Source organism: Emys orbicularis, chromosome 19 (assembly GCF_028017835.1).
Source record: "Emys orbicularis isolate rEmyOrb1 chromosome 19, rEmyOrb1.hap1, whole genome shotgun sequence".
NCBI lineage: Eukaryota > Metazoa > Chordata > Testudines > Emydidae > Emys > Emys orbicularis.
The window spans coordinates 2,709,485-2,734,759 of NC_088701.1; the positions used below are offsets into that span (position 1 = coordinate 2,709,485).

The window sequence follows — 25,275 nt, forward strand, 5'->3', positions numbered from 1 at the left end:
GGGTCCACGTAGTCCAGTATCTTGTGGTCAGCACTAGATGCTTCAGAGATGGATAATTAGACCCCAAACATGTATTCACTTGTCTTCCCCACGAGTCATCCCATTGACTTAATTTGCAGAACTGGGGCCTTACGGGTTTCTTCTTAACCTCCTTCCATTAGAGTTTGGCTTGTGCCCTGAAGCGTTGGGGTTTATAGGTTAGATTGTTGTACAAAATGCTTGAATTTTAAATTCTTAAATTGGGTCAGAGCATAACATTAAGTGCGGATTTAAAGGGAAACTGTCAGGTCAAATTTGGTCCAAAATTTAGGTTTACTGAAAGAATGAAATAAAGCCTTCCAAAGCTAAAAACAGTGGAAATGTTTCAGTGAATTACAAGAACAAACACCAATCCAATGCAAATACACCTTCTCCTGCAGTGTTTGAATAAATTGCTGCTATGGGTCAATGCATGAGAAAGGGAAGCCTGTTAGAAACAAAAAGTGAACGTGATAAATCCCTTTACCAAGCAAGTAAAGGAGCAGTACAACTAGTGCAAAGTATTATTTTCAGAAAGTCCTTTCCGTTTGAATAAGCAAAGGCAGTGTGTCTCATCCAGTGGATCGCAACCCCCAGGGGGTCACCAAAGCCAATCGATGGCAGTGAGGGGATTGAAAATGTTAGTACAATCGAATTTCCTGCACACCCTCGCTCTTCGAGATCAAGTATTCTCTGAGAATCACCACACGCACATACAACTTACATAGGCTTAACATTGATATCATGATACATTTTTTACTTTTAATTTTATAATATATGTAAGGGGGGTTGTGAACATTTTTTACTTTGAATCTTGGGTTCCCATCTTGAAAAAGGTTGAGAAACACTAATCTAATGGTTTATTTCCCGTGTAGGCAAGAGAGTTTGGGGTTTAAAATTAGGATTGTTAGCCCCATAAAAAGATCATGTATTACATTCATTGAGCTCCTTTCATCCAAAGGCATTTTTACAAGCGTTTACAGTTTTATGTAATATACATACACACATTGTATGTCATATTGCACATACACACATGCATACTTTGTGACCTTTCCTTGAGGGTTGACCTTGTTTATCCTGTAAGTAGCATAGTGGACATTTGTGGGACTACTCGCTCGCATAAAGTTGCTCCTGTGCTTAAGATTTTGCAGGACAGGGCTCTTGCTTTGCAGTCATATGGTCTGTTGCATGCTGGGAGTTGTAGTCTTTGTGGGCTGCACATCTGCACTGAGGAGTAGGAGAGTTTTAATCTGCTCCTTATTATCTGCCATCTGTTCTGGGTAGATTAGATGTGTCCTCCAGCTTCCGGTGAGTTACTAATACAGCCGTCTGCTGGCTGGTAAGTTCCACCCAAGAAATTCTCTCCCTTTTTGGGTAGTCTTTTTCACTAAATAATTATTTATGCACGGTGGTACATTCTAAGCCAGCTAGGACTTCTTGGCTGTTGTGATGCAAAGCAATGTGGCCATTTGGAACTTCATAGTGGTGGCATGGATAGAATTTGAATGCTGCTGCTTCAAATCCACAGGCTCCTACCCTTGAGCTAAGGAGAAGTGCTTCTACCTGTTATCAATATAGGGCCAATGGCATACAGATGAACTTTCTGATTCCAGCCAGAAGAGGACAGAGGTGTCACTGCCCAGTTCATTACAGTACAGCATGGGGAGTTCCACCTTCATGGCCCATTCAAGCCTTTGTCCCCAGGCCACTCTAGCAATAGGCAAGCTAGGCAGCTGCCCAGGGTGACAGATGTTTGGGCAGCTACCTAGTGCCGCAGATTTGTAGATTCCAAGGCCAGAAGCGACCATTCTGACCATGTAGTCTGACCCGCTGTATAACACAGGCCATAGAACCTTCCCCAGATGATTCCTAGAGCAGATCTTTTAGAAGAACATCCAATCTTGATTTTAAAAGCGTCTGTGATACAGAACACACCACACCTCTTGGTGAATTGTTCCAATGGGTAATTACTCTCACCCTTCAAAATATACGCCTTATTTTCAGTCTGAATTTGTCTGGCTTCAACTTCCGGCCATTGGACCATGTTACGCCTTTCTTTGCTGGACTGAAGAGCCCATTATTAAATATTTGTTCCCCATGTAGATACTCCTAGACTGTGATCAAGTTACCTATTAACCCTCTCTTTGTTAAGTTAAATAGGTTGAGTGCTTTGAGTCTGTTACTGTAAGGAATGTCAGAAGAGCAGCTGGGCCAAACCTGAGTGGCGCTGCAGCCCTGTGGACCAGGTCGCAGCCCCATTTGTTCATATTTGGCCCAGCTGTCCCTCTGTCATGACAGAGCAAATTTGAGTGGGTGGCGGCACACAGAAGTGTTGCCTAGGGCAGCACAATATGTTGAGTGGCCTCTGCCTCTTGTAGAAGGAACTAACAAGGGGCCCAATTAGTGCCCAATCTGAGAGTGGATTTTGCAACAGTGATGCCTGCCGGCTAAGGGCTCACCAGGATCAAACTCCTTTCATGTAAGGTGGCTGCAGAACTGTCACCAGACAGCAGTGACTCTCAGCCCCTGCCAACCTTGGCTGGCTATGAACCAGCAGATTTGAGATGAAATGCTCTGCAGCTGCGTTGCCCAATCTGTCCAGGCTCCTGCCGTGGTCCGAATTCTCTGCTGCACCCAGAGCAGCAGGGCAGGGGTGCAAAGGAGCCCGTTGCTTCCTGAATCTGGGGCCTGTTCTACACTGTAGTTCGGAGAAGCAAGTCCAATCAATGCTAGCGACTGTGGGACCACAGCATATTATGGCCACCATGCTCTGTGGGTACATGCCCCTATGCTGGAGTGTGCAGGGAAGAGGCATAGGAGCTGGGTGCACTGGCTGGCTGGGGGGAATCCTCAGGTAGGCAGATTCAACCAGTTTACAGCTCCTGGGCGCTACTGGAGCACCATGGCTCCCACCACCTTCAGGACCCAAGTCGGTGGTACAGACCCCTTCCATCTGTCTCCATTACCCAGCTCTCAACCTGATTGGGGATGCTACTGAACTCTGCGCTGCTGCCAGCATTTCCTCCAACACTTATACAAGAATTTTTTGTTAAATAGCCACTCCAAAAAAAACCAAGGTGAATTTAACTAATGCTTTCTCCAGTTTGTTTTTTTCCTCTACAAACCACCTTTTAGCCTAATTAAAAAACCCTCCTAGGAAGGGGGACTCAGCAGCCATCTCGGAAATTACAAATTGCTGTGCTTGTTTTCTCAATCCAGGAGCCTATTAGACAGGCACTTTAGACCAGTTCTTAAGACGGTGCCTTCAGGACTATATTTAGGTGGTTACAGATCTGCTGGCATGGGACAAAAGCACTATCTTGAACAAAGGGTACTGGTGACGTCAGGGCAAGTGGGAATGAAAGAGAGAACAGAAAATAGGTTAGGTCCTCTATCAAATCAACCCATTATGCCTTGTACAGAGAATGGCAGCAGCTCTCTCTCTCTATAGTTCTATGTACATATTTAAATTGATACACGCTTAAAAAAGACGTTTCGGCCCTTTTACCGTGTGTTGCTTTATTCTTTGGGCTATTTTCTCCCCTCGGTCCTCCTCAAACTGCCCCCTACCACATCCACCATCATCCATTAATGTACATTTGGGATCAAAGGAATGTTAGGACATGTGGCTGGTGATGGGAGTACATGGCTTGTTCGACCATAAACATTCATAGATTGTTAGAATCCAAGGCCACTGTGATCATCTAGTCTGCCCTTGTGGGTAACACAGACCACAGACCTGCCCCAAACTAATTCCAGAGCAGAGCTTTTAGAAAAACACCAAATCTTGATTTTAAAATGGCCATTGATGGAGAATCTACCATGACCTTTGGTCAATTGTTCCAATAGTTAATTACTCTCACCATTAAAAAATTATGCCTATTTCCAGCCTGAATTTTTCCAGCTTCAACTTCCAGCCATTGGATCGTGTTAGACCTTTCTCTGCTAGATTGAAGAGCCCATTATTAAATATTGGTTCCCCATGTAGGTACTTACTTATAGACTGAAATCATGTCACCCTTTCACCTTCTCCTCGTTAAGCTAAATAGATTTGAGCTCTTTGAGTCTGTCATTATCCGGCAGGTTTTCTCATTCTTTAATCATTCTCATGGCTCTTCTTTGACCCCTCCAATTTATCAACATCCTTCTTGAATTCTAGGCACCAGAGCTGGACACAGGATTCCAGGAGTGATCACATTAGTGCCAAATAGGTAAAATAACCTCTCTACTCCTACTTGAGATTACCCTATTTATGCGTCCCAGGATGGCATTATCTCTTTTGGCCACAGTGTCACGCAGGGAGCTCATGTTCAGCTGATTATCCACCACAGTCCCCAAATCTTTTCCTGAGACACTCCTTCCCAGGATAGAATCCCCCATCCTGTAAGTATGGCCTACATTTTTGTTCCTCGATGGATACATTTACATGTAAGTATTAAAATGCACATTGTTTTCTTGAACCCAGTTTACCAAGTGATCCAGATTGCTCTGTATCAGAGACCTGTCCTCTTCCTTATCTACCACTCCCCTGATTTTTGTGTCATCTGCAAACTTTAGCAGTGATCATTTTATGTTTTCTCCCAGGTCATTGATAGAAATGTTGAAGAGCGTACAGCCAAGAACCAATTCCTGTGGAATCACTCTCCAGATGTCTAGATTCAATCATTCTCCAGATGTCCCCCTAGCAGGGATCACTCTTATCCCTGTCTCTAGATGTACTTCTGAAGAGTGATGTAAATGGTTTGCTCTTTGGGAAGAACTAAGAAAATATTCATACATATGCAAACAGAGTTTGTGTGCAGGTGTGTGTATGCGTGCATGGTGTGTATTGTGGGTACGCACACACACACACAACCATTCATGTGTATTTTATGGTGACATTTTGGCCTTCAGCTATCTCTTCAATAATTGGAAAAGTTTTAACTCTTTCCATGCCGCTTCTTTTATTCATCTTCATCCTTCTTTCCCCCTTTTTCTTGCTTCACTCATCTTCTTGTTTCTGTCCATCATTTGCCTTATATCCAAAGGGGGCAGGCAGAGTTCGGGGTGGCCACAAACTGGGCTACGCTTGTCCTGAACCGGAAAGGGTCAGATGCCACAGGAATCCCTGGGCACAGCTGTGTGGGGGGAAGTTTCGGGGGCAGGGCAGGCCATGGGAAGGAAGGGATCAGAGAATACAGTCCCTAAGGAGGTACGAAGGGGGCTAGAGTAGCAGGGCTCAACAGCCATTAGGGTGCAGTAGCAGACATAGAGCATCTGGTAGGGAAGAAAGGTCCCCTCCCCTCCACCAAGGAATTCCCAGCCGAGTGATTTGAGCTATGTGCTGGGTGTGAGATTTTGGCCGAATTCTGGACTATATTGTCTACTTCTCTAGTATCTTTCAGCCCCAAAGATCTCAAGATGCCTTGTAGATTCTCTCCATGTGAGGGGGTGGGGAACAAAAGCTGGTAACAGCATGTAGTAATGCCTCACCATGGATTAGGACAGCAAATGAAAAAGAACCTCTCTCCAGTGGGAACTGCAGACCAAATTTGGGTGAATACCCCAACACTTGCCACAGTGCCATGGGATCTGTAATATCCACAAGCGATCAGGACCTCCGTTCTCCCTCCTATGAGACAATGCCAGCAGCAATCTAGCAGCTCTTAGCACCATGCTGGAACACTGAGCTCAGTGCTGGCTCCAAGAGTAAAGTACCCCTTAGTGAATCACCAGAATACCACCCTGCAGGGTCAGGCTGCCGCTTTTGGTTGCCATGGAGTGAAATACTTCCCCTACTGACCAACGCCATTGCCTGCATGGCCTGTGTGTTCCTAGCAAGTCTGCCATCCAATGAGGGACCTAGCCTGGCCAAGCTAGCCCCAAGGTGGCCCTTTTACAGGAGTACTAAAGCTAAAATATGGCAAGAAGACCATAGGGCTGGCTTTGAGACAGGCCAGCTTCTTCAGAACCCGTAAGAACTCACCTGACCCTTCATTCCAGTCCCTGAACCTTCTGAGGTTCCCGTCTGTTATTAGTAGTTCAGGGTGAAATTCTTCTTTGCATCCCTTAACCCCCTTCCCCAAAACAGGGCTGCAGTCCTGGAGCGGCAGCCCCTGTGCATCACGGAGGAGACCCCACAGAAGCCATGGAGGGACATGCCTAGGTAGAGATTGTGGGGACTTGTGGATCCACTGATCCAAATGGCCTGTGCAAGAGGTGTGGAGTAGCACTGGCTGATTGGCTGGGGGCATGGCTGGCTGCACTGCAAGCCCACACCTCAGGCCTGGGTTAGGGGCTAAATTTGCCCCCTCAACCCCTTACCCAGTTTCACTCCCAAAAACGGAAACGCCCCAAGGCAGGATCTGGAAGGGGATCAGGGAGAAGGCTGACGCATGGAGCAGTTTTACCCAGAGATGTCAGCCTCTACAGGCACGTTGTCAAGAAGAAGCAGAGAAACCCAACATTAATCAGGGGTGTCAAGGCTGCTTCCCCACTCTGAACTTTAGGGTACAAATGTGGGGGCCTGCATGAAAACTTCTAAGCTTAACTACCAGCTTAGATCTGGTCCGCTGCCACCATTCCCAAAGCTAATTCCCTTCCCTGGGAAGCCTTGAGAAACTCTTCACCAACTCCTGGTGGATCAAGATCCAACCCCCTTGGATCTAAAAACAAGGAAAAATCAATCAGGTTCTTAAAAAGAAGGCTTTTAATTAAAGAAAAAGGTAAAAATCATCTCTGTAAAATCAGGATGGAAAATAACTTTACAGGGTAATCAAACTTAAAGAGCTCAGAGGACCCCCCTCTAGCCTTAGGTTCAAAGTACAGCAAACAGAGATAAACACTCTAGTAAAAGGTACATTTACAAGTTGAGAAAACAAAGGTAAACTAACACGCCTTGCCTGGCTGTTTACTTACAAGTTTGAAATATGAGAGACTTGTTCAGAAAGATGTGGAGAGCCTGGATTGATGTCTGGTCCTTCTTAGTCCCAAGAGCGAACAACCCCCAAAACAAAGAGGACAAACAAAAGCCTTCCCCCCCCCCAAGATTTGAAAGTATCTTGTCCTCTTATTGGTCCTTTGGGTCAGGTGTCAGCCAGGTTACCTGAGCTTCTTAACCCTTTACAGGTAAAAGGATTTTGGAGTCTCTGGCCAGGAGGGATTTTATAGTACTGTACACAGGAGAGCTGTTACCCTTCCCTTTATAGTTATGACAAGGGGTTTTGTCAAGACATTCACCCAAGTGTCCTTAGGGGCCTGGAGAGTACATGCCTGTACACTCCACCTTCCCTCTCCTCACCCCTTATGTTTTTCCCAGCCCGGCTCCCTTTGCTGCTGCCACGGTCTTCTGCTCCCATTCACAGCGCTTGTCTTCCCCTTCCTGCACACTGACTCCTGCCCGTGTCTTTACTCACCAGGTGCCCTCTCTTCTTCTTCTAATCTAGGGTGACCAGATGTCCCGATTTTATAGGGACAGTCCCGATTTTTGGAGCTTTTTCTTACATAGGCACCTATTACCCCCCACCCCATCCCGATTTTTCACACTTGCTATCTGGTCAACCTATTCTAATCCCTCCCCTCCCTGAACTCTCCCCCTGCACCTTGCCTTATGTTGGTCGTATAGATGCAGGCTACACAGGGTAACGCTACAAGAGAGCTGGTCGAGCTAGTGTGCATGGGAGGGGCTCTCTGATGCGTCTGAGACCCTGTGCAAGCACTCAGGTGGCTAGCCCCTCCTGTGCACTAGCTCACTCAGAGGTAGTGTGGCTCTGTCTACTCGAGATGGAATTTATACCTCCAGCTCCCATGTAGACAAACCCATCCTTTCAGAGTTTAAGGCCAGAAGGGACATTAACTCCTCTAGTCTGACCTCCCAATGCAATACTTTTCATCCGGATACTCCTATGCTAAGCCCAAAGCATTTCATACCTATGAGCCCTGTCGCATGGGAGGTGGGGCGCTCAATTCCTTGCAGGATCGAGCCTCCGCTTCCACTCCCTTTTAAACTGGGGGCAAAGCTCCTGCCAACTTCAACCAGAGCGTGATCAGGAGCATTAAAGAGCAGTGTAGCTTTCCCATGCTGTATAAATATTTTACAGTACAATAAAGGAGGCTGGGGGTGGGAGGCAAGATTCATCCCTGGTTTACACCAGACATGAATGCGGCTTGTTATTTTAAGGCACGGAGCAGGGTCTGTGGGTGGTGAGCACCATGTGATAAATTGCATTTGTCACACACCTTTCGCCTTCACTCTGCCCACTGTTCCATCCCTGCTGGCACTTATTCTGATGTACCAAGCCCCATACCGGCTTCAAACAGCCACCCTTAGCAAAACGAAATCTGTGCATCTCCGAGTTGAATGTTTCCTTCTTCCACTCCTTCCCAAAAGGGGGGAAATTACACCAGCCCAAGTGCCAATCGCGGTCAGTCCTGGATCAGCACCAGGTTGAAAGTCCCTTCTCTTTAGGGTGACCAGATGTCCCGATTTTATAGGGACAGTTCTGATTTTTGGGTCTTTTTCTTATATAGGCTCCTATTACCCCCTGCCCCCGTCCCGATTTTTCACACTTGCTGTCTGGTCACCCTACGTCTCCTGCCACTTTACAGTGCTAGAAACAGGAGGTGAATCTTGGCCCCATTGAAGTCAATGGGAATTTTGTCATTAACTTCAATGGGGCCAAGATTTCACACAGGAGCTTTATTGTCATTTTTGGAGCAGAGTGATTCCCACCTTCACAATGGGACAGCATTTGGCAACCAGCCCTAAACGGTCCCCAGCTGTCACATGACCCTCTATCCAGTAGGAACTGGGCTAACTCAACCAACATGTGTAACACACCATGCAGCAGTTCACCACTGCTAACTACTGTTGGTCGCTGTGGCTTTGGGTCTGGCCTGCCCTGGACTCATCAATTTCAAGCCCATTTGGCCTCCCTATATTCTGAATATTTAACACAGGGGTCAGCAACCTTTCAGAAGTGGTGTGCCGAGTCTTCATTTATTCACTCTAATGTAAGGTTTCGCGTGCCAGTCAGACATTTGAACGTTTTTAGAAGGTCTCTTTCTATAAGTCTATAATATAGAACTAAACTATTGTTGTATGTAAAGTAAATAAGGTTTTTAAAATGTTTAAGAAGCTTCATTTAAAATTAAATTAAAATGCAGAGCCCCCTGGACCGGTGGCCAGGACCCAGGCAGTGCGAGGGCCACTGAAAATCAGCTCACGTGCCACCTTTGGCACGCGTGCCATAGGTTGCCTACCCCTGCTCTAACATATCTAGGGTGCTCTTCATGCCAGTGTCTCAAAATACTTCACACAGATAGGTCAGTTGCTATTTCCATTTTACTGAGGGGAATCTACGGAACAGAAAGGAGCTGCAACTTGCCCATGGTCACCTAGCAGGCGAGTGGCAGAGCTAGGAACAGAACCGAAGTCTCCTGATTCCTCGCCCAGCATTCTAGCCATTGGACCTGGCTAGAGGCCCCCTTTGTAAGTCTGATTGAGTTATTTTTATAAATGTTTTAAGAGCAAAATATGATTGAGGGTTATTGTAGTCATCCCTTCTAATAAGGAGCTCTGGTAAATTAAATCAAACAGTCTGAGAAGGATTGTAATGTGGTTGTTTTTCCCCCCTCTTTCTATACGCTAATCTTACTTGTGAAATCAGGGACTGGCTGGGAAATTAAATCCCCAGTTAACAGATTAGAACAAATATCACAATCCATTTGCTGCAGGCTGGTTTGCAAGATGCCTAGGAATGCCTGATTCCACCAGCCAGATTCCAATAGGAAACCAAAACTTGTTGCTTGATGACGAGAGAGGAAGCATGGTCCAAAGTATTAGCATAGGGCTCAGCAGACCCAAATTCAGTTTCCTGTATGACCTTGGGCAAGTCAGTCTCTCTTTGCCTCAGTTTCCCATCTGTACAATGGGGATAATAGCACTGCCCTGCCTCACAAGGGGGTTGTGAGGATTAGTACAAGAGGTGCTCCAATACTATGGTAATAGGGGGAAATATAAGTACCATAGATAGTAGAACTACCTGCTGAGTCATCTATTCAGGAAACACTCAAGTTCATTGTAAAGGTGCAGGGAAGTCTCTGAGCACCGTCTTGCCACTCAGTGTGGCCCACCTGTGAATTCCCCAAGTCGGGCAGCAACAGACCCCAGTTTCACGGCCCAGGGGCAAGGAGAAGCCACCATCCATTCATCAGAGGTGGTGTCCCTTTGAATTAGCCCAGAAATTACAAGCAGTCACGTCAGGAGCTATTGTGACAGCCATTGTATCAGGGTTCCCAAACCTTACAGTCCACACCCAACTCTTGGAAACAGGTTAGGGTTGTCTCCAGGTGCCTTAGGTACGTCTACACTGCCAAAAACACCCCTACAGCAGTGAGTCTCAGAGCCCAGGTCAATTGACTCGGGTTTGTGGGGCTCATGCTCTGAGGTTAACAATAGCATTGTTGACATTGTCTCTCATGCTGGAGCCCCGGCTCTGAGAACCACTCCCCCCTCAGGTTTCAGAGCCTGGGCTCCCCCCAAGCAGGAACAGCTACATTGCTATTTTTAGCTCTGTAGCACAAGCCCCACAAGCCCAAGTCAGTTGACCTGGACTCTGAGACCTGCTACCACCGTGGGGTTTTTTTCCAGTGTAAATGTGGAACTGCCACCCCCAGCACCCCTAGTTCCAGCACCTGTGCTGCTTTCTGTTCCTGTTTCATATCACTCGGCCCTAGAGAGAGGAAGGGGAGAGGCAGGATGGTCCAGTGGTTAGGGCATTAACCTGGATTTAAGTCCCTACTCCATCACCACCTTTCTGCGTGACCTTGGACAACTCACTCACTTGCTGGGCCACAGTTCCTCCATCTGTAGAACAGGGAGGGGAAGGGCCTTGTTGATTAATTCTTGGTTATAGGCTCCAGGCTGACCCTTAAAGGGACAGTATCCTTGTACTCTTTGACACCCCTGCTTAAATCTGTCCCTGTTCAGGAAAGCAAAGTTGTAATCAGGTCAGATTTCTTAAGCCAAGTAGATCCTACTTAGTAGTGGGAGACCTCAAGGGAAAAGCTAGGTGATCCTGGAAATAGTATTGATGATTCAGTAGGTAATGTTCCAGTGTCTCATTGTGCTGGTAGGGGATGCTGTGCTGCTGGAGACATCTTTCAGATGATAGGTAGAGCCAATGTCCTGGGCATTTGTCATTAAAAATTCCCTCATCTTTTTCAGTACAGTCCATTTCCACCTAATTCTCTTTTGCCTCTCTAAATTCCCCCTGCAGTTTCAACTGGATAACAGATTCATCTTCACTTCCTGTCCTAAACTGTTGTGTGGTGCTGCTGATTGCTGTCAAACAGCTGCCGCTTGTTCAATCAGCAAATTGTGTCGAGTACCTTCGATTCCGAGAGCACTTTGGGAACAAAAGACCCTTGGCATTCGCTCTAGGGGCAGGGGGTGTAGTGGTTAAAGCAGAAGGCTGGAAATCTGGTCTGCTAGGTGCTTTTCCTAACTCTATGACTCATTTGTTATATGACCTTAAGCAGTTCATTTAACCTCCCTGTGCCTCAGTTTCCCTCTCTGTAAAATGGGGATAATACTGACTTACTGGACCATCGAGGGGAGTGTAGATCTAGCTAGCACGAATAACAATAGTAGTGAAGCTGCGATTGCACAGGCCACACGCCCAGAGTCCCAAGTGGGGTTGTACAGCCCGTGCGACTGCCCCTGCTGCCACAGCTTCACTGCTACTATTATTCGAGCTAACTCAGTACATCTTCACCTGCGCAGTCACATCTCTGATTGCAGTGTAGACAGAGTCTTTGAGGAAAGGTATAAAGTATAAATCCTTTATGGTACACTCAGCACTGATCATAATTATATTGTAATAAGCATATCACTGCCCACTATTGGATAGTCAGAACCACTCACTGCTGTGTCATGTGCCCTGTACTGCTCACAGCTATCGGGGATTCCCCTTCAGCTCAAATGACACCCATCATCCTTCAGTCCCTTCTAACCACCCGTGGCATCAAGACAGAAACCTGCAGTGTCCACTTACTCTGCACACTGTGTGATCTGCTTTGTTTATAATAGTGTAGTTTATATTGTGGGTATAGTCTGGACAGTGTACTTAGTGTAGATCTATTTTTAACACCCACTGGCAAATATCTCTATTGATATAGAGATATTAGGGCTTGTCTATATGGGGAGGTTAGTGAGCACTAAGCTAGGATGTGACTATAAAGCACCCTAGCTACTCACACTAACTCCCTGTGTGGACACTTCTACTGTGCACTAACAGGGCCCTCAGGTGGTTTCAGCTAATGTGCACAAAGGCATGTTATTGTGCAGTAAGAGTGTCTACATGGGGGAGTTAGTGAGGAGCACCTAGTGTGCACCAGCTACTGCAGGCTCTTCCCACGTCTAGACAAGCCCTTTGGTAAATTTTAGTTAATCTAGACTCTCCACCCCCACTGAGGGTAATTAACCACTGGCACAATTTACCAAGGGTCATGGTGGACTCATCACTGGCAAATTTTAAATCAAGATGGGATGTGTTTCTAAAAGATCTGCTCTACGAAGGATTTTGGGGAGACCTCTGGCCTGTGTCATACAGGAGTGAACAATGGTCCCTTCTGGCCTTGGAATCTAGGAATCTATGCGTATGCACCTGGGGTGGAATCTGTGTACAGGACGACATTATCTTGAAGAACCACAATTACTTTAGGATAAATAGCTGTTCTTTCTATCCCCATTCGCCATGCAGTGCCACCTGCTTCAGCATATGGACACCTGCGGAGTTGGAGGCACCCAGAAATTTGTTACTATACCAATAATGATTCTAAGTGAGGCGAACATACTCCATATTTGGGGTCTGCCCAGCATGCCTCACTTGGCCAGAACTCCCATTGCCTTCAGTGGGAATTCTGCTTCACTAAAGGAGGGCAGGGTCAGGCCCTCAGTGGGGCTGATTCCTGTTCAGCGAAGTCGTTAATGCCAGAAAATAATCCACTCCCCCCTGGACCATGCAAATTTCATGGCAGCTAAATGGTCCCTTGAGCAAGTTAAGACCTGTTAACACTCAGAGCCTAGCCATACCCCTAGCTTCATTTTCTCATTGCAGCTGGATAAATATTTCCACATCTGTCTCAGGATTTAACCCCAAAGGGCCCAATCCTGTGAGGTGCTCAGCACTCTCAACTCTCATGGGGGTCAGTGGGAGTCAAGCGTGCCCAGTCCTGTGCAGGAAGCAACCAAATAACTGGAGATGAGGTTCTGCTCTGCGCTGGAGTTTGTGTCTGGAGTGACTTTGTTTACTTCATTTTAGGAGTGAGTATGTTCTGGTGTCACTGAGAGCAGGGTATGACCCACTGGCTGTAGTAGGAGACTGCAGAGTAGTAACTTAGAAAATTATATTAAAAATACCCCACCAAGCGGTTTCATTTAAAATCCGAACAGAGGGGGGCACAACCCAAGGTCTTTACCCCAGGATTACTCACTTACTCAGGCCAATCACCCACTGAAAGGAGGGGAAGTGAATTTGCCCAAATAAAGATGGAAAAATGCGAGTCAGAAACTCCTCAGGATCTGGCCGGTGGAGTTGCTCTGGATTTACACCAATGCAACTGAGATCACAGAATCCTCCCAGCTATTTTTCTTTCAAGGAATGTGTCGGTTTTGTTTAGAGTTTGCACAGATTGCTTAGCTTCTCACATGCATTACATCCCACATATGCACGCGCACTCTGGCTCTCCTCTCGCTCAGTACTCTTGTAAATCAGGAGTAATTCCTAGTTACAATGTTGTAAAACTGGTGTAAAGTCAGAGGAGAATCAGGACCAACTCACTCCTTTTCCCTGCCAGCCTCCCAAAGAAACATGAGACCTGCACTAAAGAAACTAGCAATGGAGCCGAAGGAATAGACTCTGATGTCCATTACCCCAGTGTGAATCCTCAGTCACTCCAGTGAAATCATATGAGATTCACTATGGATTTACACTAGTGTCATTGAGATCAGAATCCAGCTGGGAGCATACTTAGGGAAAATTGCAATTTGTTTCTAGGTTTTCCAAACTGGAGGTGGGTGGGGAGGAGAAAAATCTGCCCCAACCTCCCTTTGCTCTCTCTCAATCTCTCTCTTTCTCCCAGAAACTCCACTGGGTTAGGTTGGGCAGCAGCAACTGATTGGTCCCAGGCCATCATGTGCTAAGCGTTGCTGAGGCTTTGGGATGGTCTGTGCTTGCATTAAATTGATCAGTTGCTGCACATTATAGCTCAACCTGCCAGTGAATCAGATCTTTTTTTTCCATTTTTTTCTCTCTCTCTCTCTCCCAGTCCCTCCCTCCCTAACACCAGTCTTATTTTAGCTATAACCCAGGAGGAGGAGGAATACAGGGCAGAAAAAAATACTAGACATTGCAGCATCCAGGAAACCCTTATGAGTAGATGGTGGATGGGACCTGCTACTTCTCTCTTCTTTTTCATTTTTGGATTTTACAGGATTTCTTTGCTGCATTCAACTCCAAGATGATGCAAAATTGACAGTCACGCACTCACACCAAAATAATAATAATAATACTAAGGCAGAAGCAGAGACCACCGGTGAAATTGCAACAGGAAAAAAACAAACAAACAAAAAATCCAGCCTACATCTTAAGACGCTTAACAAGACCCCAATAGCCTTTTTTTCCTCTCCAGATCTTGCAACGTTTTGAAGACGGCAGGATGATGCACAAGTGAAAGCAGAGACCTTGTGGGGGGGGGGGGGAGAGAATTTTTTTTTTGCTTTTTTTAGAATTATTGTTATTTTCTTCCCTGATGCTAATATTTTTTGGGGGTGAGGTTGAGGGGAACGCACTGATTTTAAAAACAAATGTTAGGCTACATTTGTTTTCAAGTGTGCAAAGATTTTTGCAAAGCTGAACAGGACAGAGGAAGGGTTGCATTTTTTATTTTTTAATTTATTTTTTGCCAAAAATTGCATTGCAAATATATATTTGCTGGTCCATTTTATGTATTTGTAGTGCACTTTCCCACCCCCGGCGCTTGAAGTGAGGAGTTGGTGCATTCAATTTTTTAAATTGAATGTTGGTAGGGAGGAGGTGCTGCACTTGCTATATTAATTGTAATTATTTTGATTTATTTCTTGACTTTGCTAGTAGTGAGACATTTTTTAAATTGCTTTGTTTTGTTTTGTTTGGACTGGCGGTGCATTGCGTTTTTTGTTTTTTTGTTGCAATTCTTTTTTTGTGGGGTGGCTCGTTAATGATTCTTTTTAGAATTGGAAAAAATTGGGTGAGGTCGGTGCATCGATGAGTTGTTATTTTTAATTGCAGAGCACCATTTTTTTGCGGGTGGTGCATTCATTTTTCCATTGCAATTTTTTTTTGGGGGGGGGGGGGTTGTGTGTGTGTGGGTCGCATCGGTTCCTTCCCTGCGAGGGGAGGAGAGAGGATTGAGGAAGGATGGCCAGGGTCTCTGGTGCTTTCACCGGCCGTGCTCCTGCCTGAACATTCCCCCTCCTTCTGCTGCAAGCCCCCCAAGCAGCAGCAGCAGCCGCAGCCGATGGGATGTGATCAGCTTCTCTTCTCCAGCAGCATCCTCAGCATCGTAACCCCCGGCCCTTTGCTCTTTGCAGGATGGCTCGCTTCGGAGACGAGGTGCCGGGTCGCTACGGGGCTGGCGGCTCCGGGGGAGCTGGCTCCGGGGGCGCGGCGGGCGGTGGAGGCGGCCGGGGTGCAGGGGGCAGCCGGCAGGGCGGACCGCCCGGGGCCCAGAGGATGTACAAGCAGTCGATGGCCCAGCGAGCCCGCACCATGGCTCTCTACAACCCCATCCCCGTCCGGCAGAACTGCCTGACTGTCAACCGGTCCCTGTTCCTCTTCAGCGAGGATAATGTGGTGAGGAAATACGCCAAAAAGATCACCGAATGGCCATATCCTTTCTGTTGGGGACCCCCAAACTCGGGCATCCCTCCCCAGCCAGGCAGCTGCACCCCCAATACATGCACCCCCAGATCCAGGCATCTTCACCCCCTAATGCATGCAATCCCCACCCAAGCAGCTGCCCCCCCGGGATGCATGCAACCCCCACCCAGGCATCTGCCTCCTCCACCTATGCATTCGCACCCCCTAACTCATGCATCTCCCTGCCTGTGACTGCACCCCACACCATGAATCTTCCCCCACTGAGGCACCTGCACCCTGTTGTGTATGCATCCCCCACCCACACATCTGCACCTCTTAATACATATACACCCCACCCAGGCATCTGCATCCCCTAACTCATGAATCTCCCCACCTGATCTTCTGCACCCCAGTCCATGAATCCTCTTCAGTCTAGGCACCTGCACCCCATAATGCATGCTTCCCGCCATCCACATACCTGCATCCCATAATGCATGCTTCCCGCCAGCCACACACCTGCACCCCATAATGCATGCTTCCCACCAGCCAGATACCTGCACCCCATAATGCATGCTTCCCGCCAGCCACACACCTGCACCCCATAAGGCATGCTTCCCGCCATCCACATACCTGCACCCCATAATGCATGCTTCCCGCTAGCCACACACCTGCACCCCATAATGCATGCTTCCCGCCAGCCACGCACCTGCACCCCATAATGCATGCTTCCCGCCAGCCACGCACCTGCACCCCATAATGCATATGCACCTTTTCCATGGATCCCTTTCTCCCAGGCATCTGCACCCCAACTTGTGCATGTGGCCTCCAACCCTAACCCATGTACCTTCACCCCAGCCCATTCATCTCCACCCCCAGCCAACTCACCTGATCCCCTCCATCCGCACTTCACCTCCCCATGCTGTACCTCTGCACCCCACCTTCCACCGCATGCCATGACATCAGTCCAGCCACCTGCACCCCCAGCCCAGGTAGTTAATGTTCTTGCCCATGTTATCTGCCTCCCTAGGGCACAGCCTGCCTTGCACACCCTGGCCAGTCCCCTCCCCTCCGGGGAAGGGGTTTAGGGGCATTTCATGGTCAGACAGCCTTTCCCCAGGTTCAGGGGCTCAGGGTTTGGATTACAGAACAGGCAGGGCATGCAGAGGCCAGTCTGGGAGTGGGGCCTCCACTACAGGCAGTGGCGAGCCAGTTAGTGGGCAGGGGTCTTGGGACGTCCCCTGCAACATGGGTCTGTCAGATGGGTAGATGCCCAGCATCCATCATGTCCACGGACCTTCCAGTGGGAGGCAGTGCAGGGATTCACAACATTGCCCAGCTGTGTGGAGTGGAAGGGGGACCAGTGAACCGGGGTCTTTGCCATCTTTGTGGGTGTCTGCGAGCTATTTCAGGAGAAACAGAAACGGGGGTTCCCCAGCGAACCCCTTGTTGGTCCAGAGAAAGGAGATCAGTAATCTGTGGTCTCTAACGCTGCTTCCCTGCTAGAAGAAGAGGAGCACACAGCACAGAGTCCTCACTGCCGAAGTATGGCCCAAAGGGAGGGGCATGGAGAAGGGTGCATGTGGAGGTCTCATTAGCAGTGGGGATCTGAGACAGGCTCTTGGGTAATAGGAGGGTAGGAAGCTTGGGTGCTCACTGCCACTGTCCAAAGCCTTTCCGCAGACACAGCAATGGGTGGATGGTGCATATTTGCATGACATAGAAATTAGACTTATCAATACACAGGGCCGAACTCTGCTCTCGCTTACACCAGTGTCAGTCCGGAGTCACACCATCAAAGTCAGTGAGGTTACTCAGGCTTTACACAGGCGGAACTGAGAGCAGAATTCGGCCCTCAGAGAATATTGCCCCATATTTATTATGCCTGGCTGCCCAGAGAGAGATATACTGTGTTTTATTTGTGCACCCGTATGTGCAGAATTACGGGACAAGGGACATCGGGGCCACTTCCCTCTGCTCCATGGGTGGAGCTCCCATGGAAGCCGGCAGAAGATATGCCCATGTATTTGGGTGCAGAATCAGGCCCTGGGACCACACATTGCATTGGCAGAATAGCACAGGAATTGCCCCAGCCACCTTTCATTTGCCCCTGGATTTACAATTAATTTCACAAGTGAGGCGGGGTTGGGGGGTGAGAGAATAGAATTAGGAGCCACTTCTGGGCATATCTGCGGAGTCTTTCCATTGAAAGTGGTTTCCCAAGCTGGGTGGAGAAACTGAGAAATTGCTGTCTCTGCATCTGATGCTTCAACTTTGGTATGTAAATACCTTATTCTCTATTGTGATTTGTTACTTATTTGCCGTTGTCTAGAGGGAAAGCCAGCAAACCACATAAACCCCCACCCCCTATCAAAGTATGGCTGAGGAAAGCCACCCTGTGTATCTCAGAATGTATAGTTTTAAAAGAAACATTTTCTATTCATAATATGGTTGATAAAGGTCTTGCATCTGTTGAAAGCTTTGTGTAGTTTTGGCAGTGAGCAAGATGCTTTGGTGCTTGGATGGGAGAAGGTAGTTCTATATAGCATTGTGAGTTATTTGGATGTTAAACCCAGACTGATGTATTCCCTTTTATCTGATGGGCATGTTGTTGGTATCTGATACATTTATGTTAAAATTGTGCCATGAAAAATTATCTAAATGGGGCCGTCTGAAGGTTTTTTGGTAGAAAGTCTCTTTCTAGGAGCAGTTTCTACCATGTGTTTCCCCTCAGCATGGTTTTAAAAAACCCCTGAAATATGGCACCCAGTTTTGGGGCCAGGTTCTAATTGTTACACCGGTGTAAATCCGGAGCAGTTCCTTTCAAGCCAGTGGCATTATGCCTGCGCAACTAACAGATCAGAATCTGCCCCTTGATTCCTGACGTATACCTGAGCCTTGCAAATACTAATTTTAAATTAGAAACAGTTTACAGTAGATATTCACCCCCTGATAGCTGGCTAACTGAGCATGTGCACTGCAGTGCTTAGATACTATGCTGATGGATGCTGTAGGAAATGGTAGGGTGGATGGGCAGATAGATTTCTGCTAAGATCCTTTTTTCCATACTGTTTTTGGGGCACTGGCTTTGTGAGAGATGCAAATTATTCTAACCTATAATTTTCTGGTGCATAAATCTTCCTTTACCTCAGGGAGAATTTGGGGGACCAATCAAAAGACAGTTTTTTTGCTGTGTTGTGTCTGGAACCATAGAAGTTAGAGATAGTAAAGGTTATTCGGTTCCATATAGACTGTATTACTGGTGATCAGTGTAGGATTGTTCCCTACAGTCTGTTTTCTAATGCTTACTCTTACTGGCCTAATATTCAGCAACCTGGTGTCTGCGCGCCAGTTGCCTGCTTGGTATTTCAGCACATCTTCTGTATTATTAGATTATGTACTATCAACCGGTATGATCCCTCCACTCCTCATTCCCCTAGAAGGGGAATCTGTGCACAGCATTGCAAAGTCCGAAAACCCCAGGGGAATGAAATGCGCAAGGCTGCTAACAGAATGTCTTGGAGCTGCCTGAAATTGACAATAGGTGAGAAATTTGGAGGCTAACTCCGTCTTTCTCAACTTACCCTCTTTTGTGCCTAGATTTTGCAGTTCAGATGTTCCCCTAGAACAGATGACTAGACAAAGCTAAGCCTGCTTCCAAAGAGCAACCATACCTCATCATAGCTGGGTAAAACAAGGACAGAGGGAGAGATTCAGAACTCAGTTATGCTGGTGTGAATCTGCATTGCATTGAAAAAAGTGGAGGTAACTCCAGTTTCACCATGCAGTAAGTGAGATCAGGATCAGTTGTTGAGGGCCTAAGTGAGAATTTATGTGGCATGGTGGAATTATGTTAGATTTTTAAGCTACTATTAACACTTTTTTGTGAATGTTCTATGTAACAGGATTTGAGTGTATTTGGAGCTGACATTAAAGACAGAGGCATAAGAGGTGTGTAGTGGACAAATTATGCACTGTGTGCCTGCAGTACAGAAGTCCGGAGCCACTGACCAGTACATGTTTAATCAGCAGAATAAGGTCTTTGTATGGATGTCTGCACCCTGTTGTTATAAGCAACAACTCTGGTATGAATTAAGTGGCTATTGAAAATATTCATTTAGTGCATATATTACTAAATTCAGGGTTTTAAAAATGTGCCTTCACTGTGTGAATAGGAATAGTGCCCTCAGCTTCTTGAAATCTAAGTTTTCGTTTAAGAAACAGTGCCCTGTCCTTAGGGTCGGGAAGAAAGCCTTGCAGTTTTGTACTAAGTGTAAACTGACGAACTGCAGACTGCACCAGTGCCTCTGTTGCAGCTGCTCAGAGCTCTCCGATGTAGAAACTGGATGAGAGTCTTGTGCGTTTCACTTCTGGTATTGTAAATCCTATGGGTAGAAATGAAACTCAAGGGAATCTGGTCATTTTCAGTCTGCTGCTGCTGCTTGGGAAGGCACTGATGCCTTGGGAGGAGAACAAAAAAAGGTAGAGGGCCTGGTTCTCCTCTCACTTACACCAGTGTAATTCCATTGATTTTAGCTGATAATCATTCCTGATTTAAACCAGGGTGAGAGAAAAATCAGGTCCAGAGTTTGTGGAAGGGTAGAAGAGAGGAGACTGCCTACTATTCCCACCCCTCATGCAGCAGCCAGGAGCATCTAGTAGCAGATGGGTTGTGAGGAGATGATAGACGCCTGCTAGCCAGAGGTTGATACCAAACATGGAGCCCCTGAGTAGGATCCAAGGAATGTACCCTGGTAGGAATCCCAGAAAACCTTTCCCTTTCATAGCAGTTCAGTAGGGAGGGTTGGCTTCTCACCTGGATACTGCCACTTTTAGATTGGTCTGTGACTAGTAGATTTACTCCTCTGCTATCGGGTATCTGGTCAAATTTCCAACCCTTCTTTGTGGGTGAATGGGGGACTGTGAGATTGGGTGGGTGAGAAAGTAGGAGAGATTAATGGAATAGGTGAGAAAAGAGAAGTACAGCATACGTAGATTGGAAATACCATCTTTCGTTGTGTGGCTGTACAGCACCCAGCACAGTTGGGTCCTGGTCCGTGATGGGTTCCTAAGCACTACTGTAGTACACCTAATAAATAATGGACAGCCCCAAGTACGGTGGGGTCCTGGTCTGGGACTGGGGTTCCTAGTTGCTACAATAATACACCTAATAAATAAGGTCAGTGCCCAGACTGTGGGGTTATGGGCCATGACTGGAGCTACTAGGTGCTATTGCAGTCCAAATAATAATAATAATAAACAATGTGTGAATGAGAGTGTATGTGACCTTGGGAGGAGAGAAGTGGGAGAGAGAGAAAATATAAAAGGAGAAGAACAAAATGTAGGGAAAGAAAAATAGAGAGAAACAGTAGGGGGAAGGAAAAGAGGACAGAGACATTGAAGACAACTCAGGAAAAGACACAGTGTGATCTATGATAGGAAAGAAAAAGTGGAGTGAAGGTAGGGCGGAAAAGATGGTAACAAAAGCCTGATGGAGCAGTGGTCAGCAGGACTGGATGAACAGTATTCACCTATTGTTTGATGGATTTCACTAGGATTTGTTCACAGATCTTTGCTTTTGGTGATCAGTAGCTGATCAAATACCCTTCAGTGGCAAAACTATTCTACCAGTGCTGATGTGGACTGACATAGTCAACAGATCGTGATTCCTGTTACTTGTCCTGCCCTAGCAGTTAATTTACATTTTAAAATATGTTTTAACACTCAATCAGAGGAGGGTGGCCTTAGGGTTAAGGTGCTGGGATAAGGCTCAGAAGTTGACCTTGGACAGTTAACTTCATCTTTCTGTACCTCAGTTTCACCAGCTGTAAAATGGGGGTGATGCGTTCCTTCCCCCACCCTTTGCCTGTCTAGACCCTGATGCTGCAGACACATGCATGCCTAACTTTACTACTGGGACTACTCCTGGTAGTAAAGTTAAACATATGTGTTAATGTTTGCTGGATCAGGGCCTTAGATCGTAAGTGTGTTGGATGCCATCTTAGCTGACACACTGGGGACTGAGCCAGGGACCTCCAGAGCTAAAAGTATAAGCTGCTACAGCTCCCTGACTGGGGCAATGACACACTTGTCTCCTCTGGGGATTAGGCACCAATGGAGGGCTGTAGCACACCCTTGCCAGTGGGTTGCGTAACTTTTTTGGAGAAGGGAGTGGGTTGAACTCCTTCAGCATACAGTGCCCAGCTTGGGGGGGGGCTCAAGTCTTGGGGGAGGCCTTTAGGCTCTGCTGTAGGACAAGTAAGATCAATAAGGAGAAAGTTGATTGTCGAGATGGTACAATTAAATGAACTACAGTAAGCATCCTGCAGCTGATTGATTCCCTTGAATTGCAATGGGGGTTGCTCTGAGGGGGAGGGGGTTTGGCGACACAATTGTTTTCACCCTGGCTAGTTGGCTGAGTTTTCAGGCTGGTAATTATTGGGCAAGTTTTTCTAATGAGTTTGGAATGAGGTCTGAATTCAGAGCCCACTCCGGTCAGTGGAAAGTCTCCCTTGACTTCAACACGCTTTAAATTTAAGCCTTCAGTTTTGGAACTGCCTAGACAGTGAAAGCTTGCCGGCCAGGATCCATTGCAGTGTGTGTGTGTGTGTGCTGTTAGCATTTAATATGTACATCACAGTAGCCCCTAAAGGCCCCAGTCAGAATTGGGGCCCTGTTATGCTAGGTGCTGTACAAAACCATAGGAGCACACAGTCACTGCCCAGAGGAACCAACAGGCTAAAGAAGACTAGGGACAGAGAAAAGGTCAGGGAGAGGAATGGAATCAAATTCACATCTGTAAATGTTAGACACATTTGAATGGTTAATTTTTTTAATAGAAATAAGCTATGCCCATCTCCCCCTCCATCTAACCTCTGACCATTGGCTGGCTTCATAGCAACTGAGTTGAGTCTCGAGGAGAGATCGGGGTCGTGTATGTGTCGCCTGGTAGTGTCTCCGCCTGGGAGCGCTTCTTAGGAAGTTTTAGTCTGGATTTCCTGTTAGGACCTCATTTACCAAGGACTTAGAACTCAGCCATAAACAAATTTGTTCCTGGCTAAAATGCATCCTGGAAGATCTCAGCCCAGGAGCATATACTACCCATACAGTGTGCATCTGTATCTAGCTTTCTGCTTCTGGTTCTAAAAGATCCCTCAGGCTAGTGAGATGGATCTGTCTCTCGTGTCATTCCGTTGAAACCAGGGAGGATTACCACACCAACTTAGTGACCACGATTAACTACGCTAAACTCTAGCAACACTCACAAGCCCTACCACTGGTCTCCCACAGGAACTAGCCTGAGTAAAAAGGCCATGCCCTGCAGGTTGACAAACCTTGGTTTTGCTGGACCTACGGGAGGGGTGGGGGGAGGAAGAGATCCATCTTCCAGTGAGAACCCCAGGCCTCCACTCCTGCAGCATTCAAACCAAGGGGCTTGCTCATATTCCCCTTGCACTTTGAAATCAGACGACTTGTATGAGTGAGGTCTGCAGTTCAGCAAAACCAACCAGCTGCTCTGCAAAAGGGCAACCCAATTCTTAGCCCTTGAATACTGGTGTCTGTGAGGCAGCTCTTACACATTACAAAATTCATCCCCCCTATTGCAGCTGTAAAATTTCCACTGTCTTTGGTTCTTCTGATTGCACAGTCAGCATAGAAAAAATCACGGGCCTGATTCTCCCCTGTACCACAACTTGAATCATTTACACGCATGCAAAGTGGGTGCAAAATGCTATCACATCAAAATGATGTTTTATATCCTCTTTGCCCACGTGTAAACGTGCACGTAGCCTGATTCACCCTTGTCCTGGTGCAGTACCAGTGCAAAATGCTACCATACCAATGAGGTAGCTTTTTACACCCATTTTGCACTCCCTTCACGCTGATGTACTTGATTACTGAAGGTGCAGGGCAACTAGGAATCAGGACACATATAATTAAAACAACAAAAATTGTCCTTCATTGTGTACTAACATTTGAGATTATTGAAATGGAAAGATTGATGAGAATCAGGTCCGGATCTTCAGCTCTTGCAAATAAGTGGAACTGTTGGAGCTAGCCTGGTTTGCAACAGCTGAAGATCAGGCCCCCAATGTCCTTGTCGCTATTTTTATACCAGATGCAAGTTTTCGTATATTTCACCGACTTTGGAAAAGAGTGAGCTCAGTTTTGATTTGGTTTATAGTCAATTTTCCTGGTTCACACTGCGCCCTAAAGTATGTGCTGCTAAATGGGAATGTTTATTTTTAATAACCATTTCTGTTGGAATTACAAAAAAAAAAAAAATGAATGCAAATGTTTCTCTTGCGTTTAGCTTTCCTGGGAACTTGTTTTGACAGAATCTGTGTTCACGCCCAAATCTGAGCAGTGTCCATGGCAGAGGCCGATATTTTGTCCTTTTGGGGTCTGCATTTAACTAGCATGTACTGCACAGGTGTTCCTGATTCGGATCTCCTTTATGCTAGCATGTAGCTGGAGGCATTCCTTTGAAGTCTATGGGGTAGACATCAGATTTATCACCGGTGTGACTGAGATCAGAATCTAGCCCCAGGTAGATAAATAAATGTCCAAAATAAATAAAGATAGAAAATCTAATTTTGATCTCATGCCTGCTGCTTTCACAGCATTAGCTCCCCTGGCATAACAGGAGTCTCTGGGGGTTTATAGCAGCGCTAGTGATGGGAGAATCAGGCCCATACAGAATGCGTCTGGCCAATGGAACTGGGCTGTTGGTGGCTAGCTGGAAATCCAGTGTTGCCAGCTCTCTTGTGATATCTGGTGTTTTGGTTTGAGCTCCAGCTCCTGAAGTCCCAAGATTACATCAGAATCTCAGCTTTTAATTTTTAAACAAAGTACGTTCTAGTTCTCCTGCTCATGGAGAAAAGCTTGGAAAGGTGACTCCTACAGGCCAAGCACCAGAAAGCAAGGGAAAAGTACCCAAGGAATATTGTTTTTAAAAGATCTCATGATTTTTTATGCCTAACTCTTGACTTTTGAACCCTGGGTCTTAGGAACACTGTACGTTGTTCTTGTGCTTTTTAATTCAAGTTGGGCAGGTCAACAGGATTACACCAGGGCATGGATTTGCCCCAGAGCCAGCATGAATGACTCTCACTAAGGTCAGACTATCCTCGCTCAGTGTTACCTGGGGTGACGTATCCCGAGAGGGGAAATGACTGCTGAAGTGGAGGCCAGCGTGTGACATACCGTAGCAGAAATACATCAAGCTGTGATGTGCTCTGTGTGAAAGGAGGCCAGTTTTGTTGGAAAGTGGGCCTGCAGGGAGGTGGTGTGTTCAACTGTCATTCCTCTTCTGAGCCCTTGGAAACCTCTCTGCACATTTGGAGAGACGTGGGTGTAACCCACCTGACACTGTGTG

At 46.7% G+C, this 25,275-nt stretch overlaps 1 protein-coding gene across 1 annotated transcript in view; it reads left to right on the forward strand.

Moving 5' to 3' along the window:
- Positions 1-25,275, forward strand: part of CACNA1A (calcium voltage-gated channel subunit alpha1 A) — a 191,364-nt gene that overhangs the window by 12,322 nt on the left and 153,767 nt on the right. Inside the window, exon 2 of the mRNA XM_065419170.1 lies at positions 15,632-15,928. Coding sequence (XP_065275242.1) covers positions 15,632-15,928 — 297 coding nt within the window. The remainder of the gene's footprint in view (positions 1-15,631; positions 15,929-25,275) is intronic.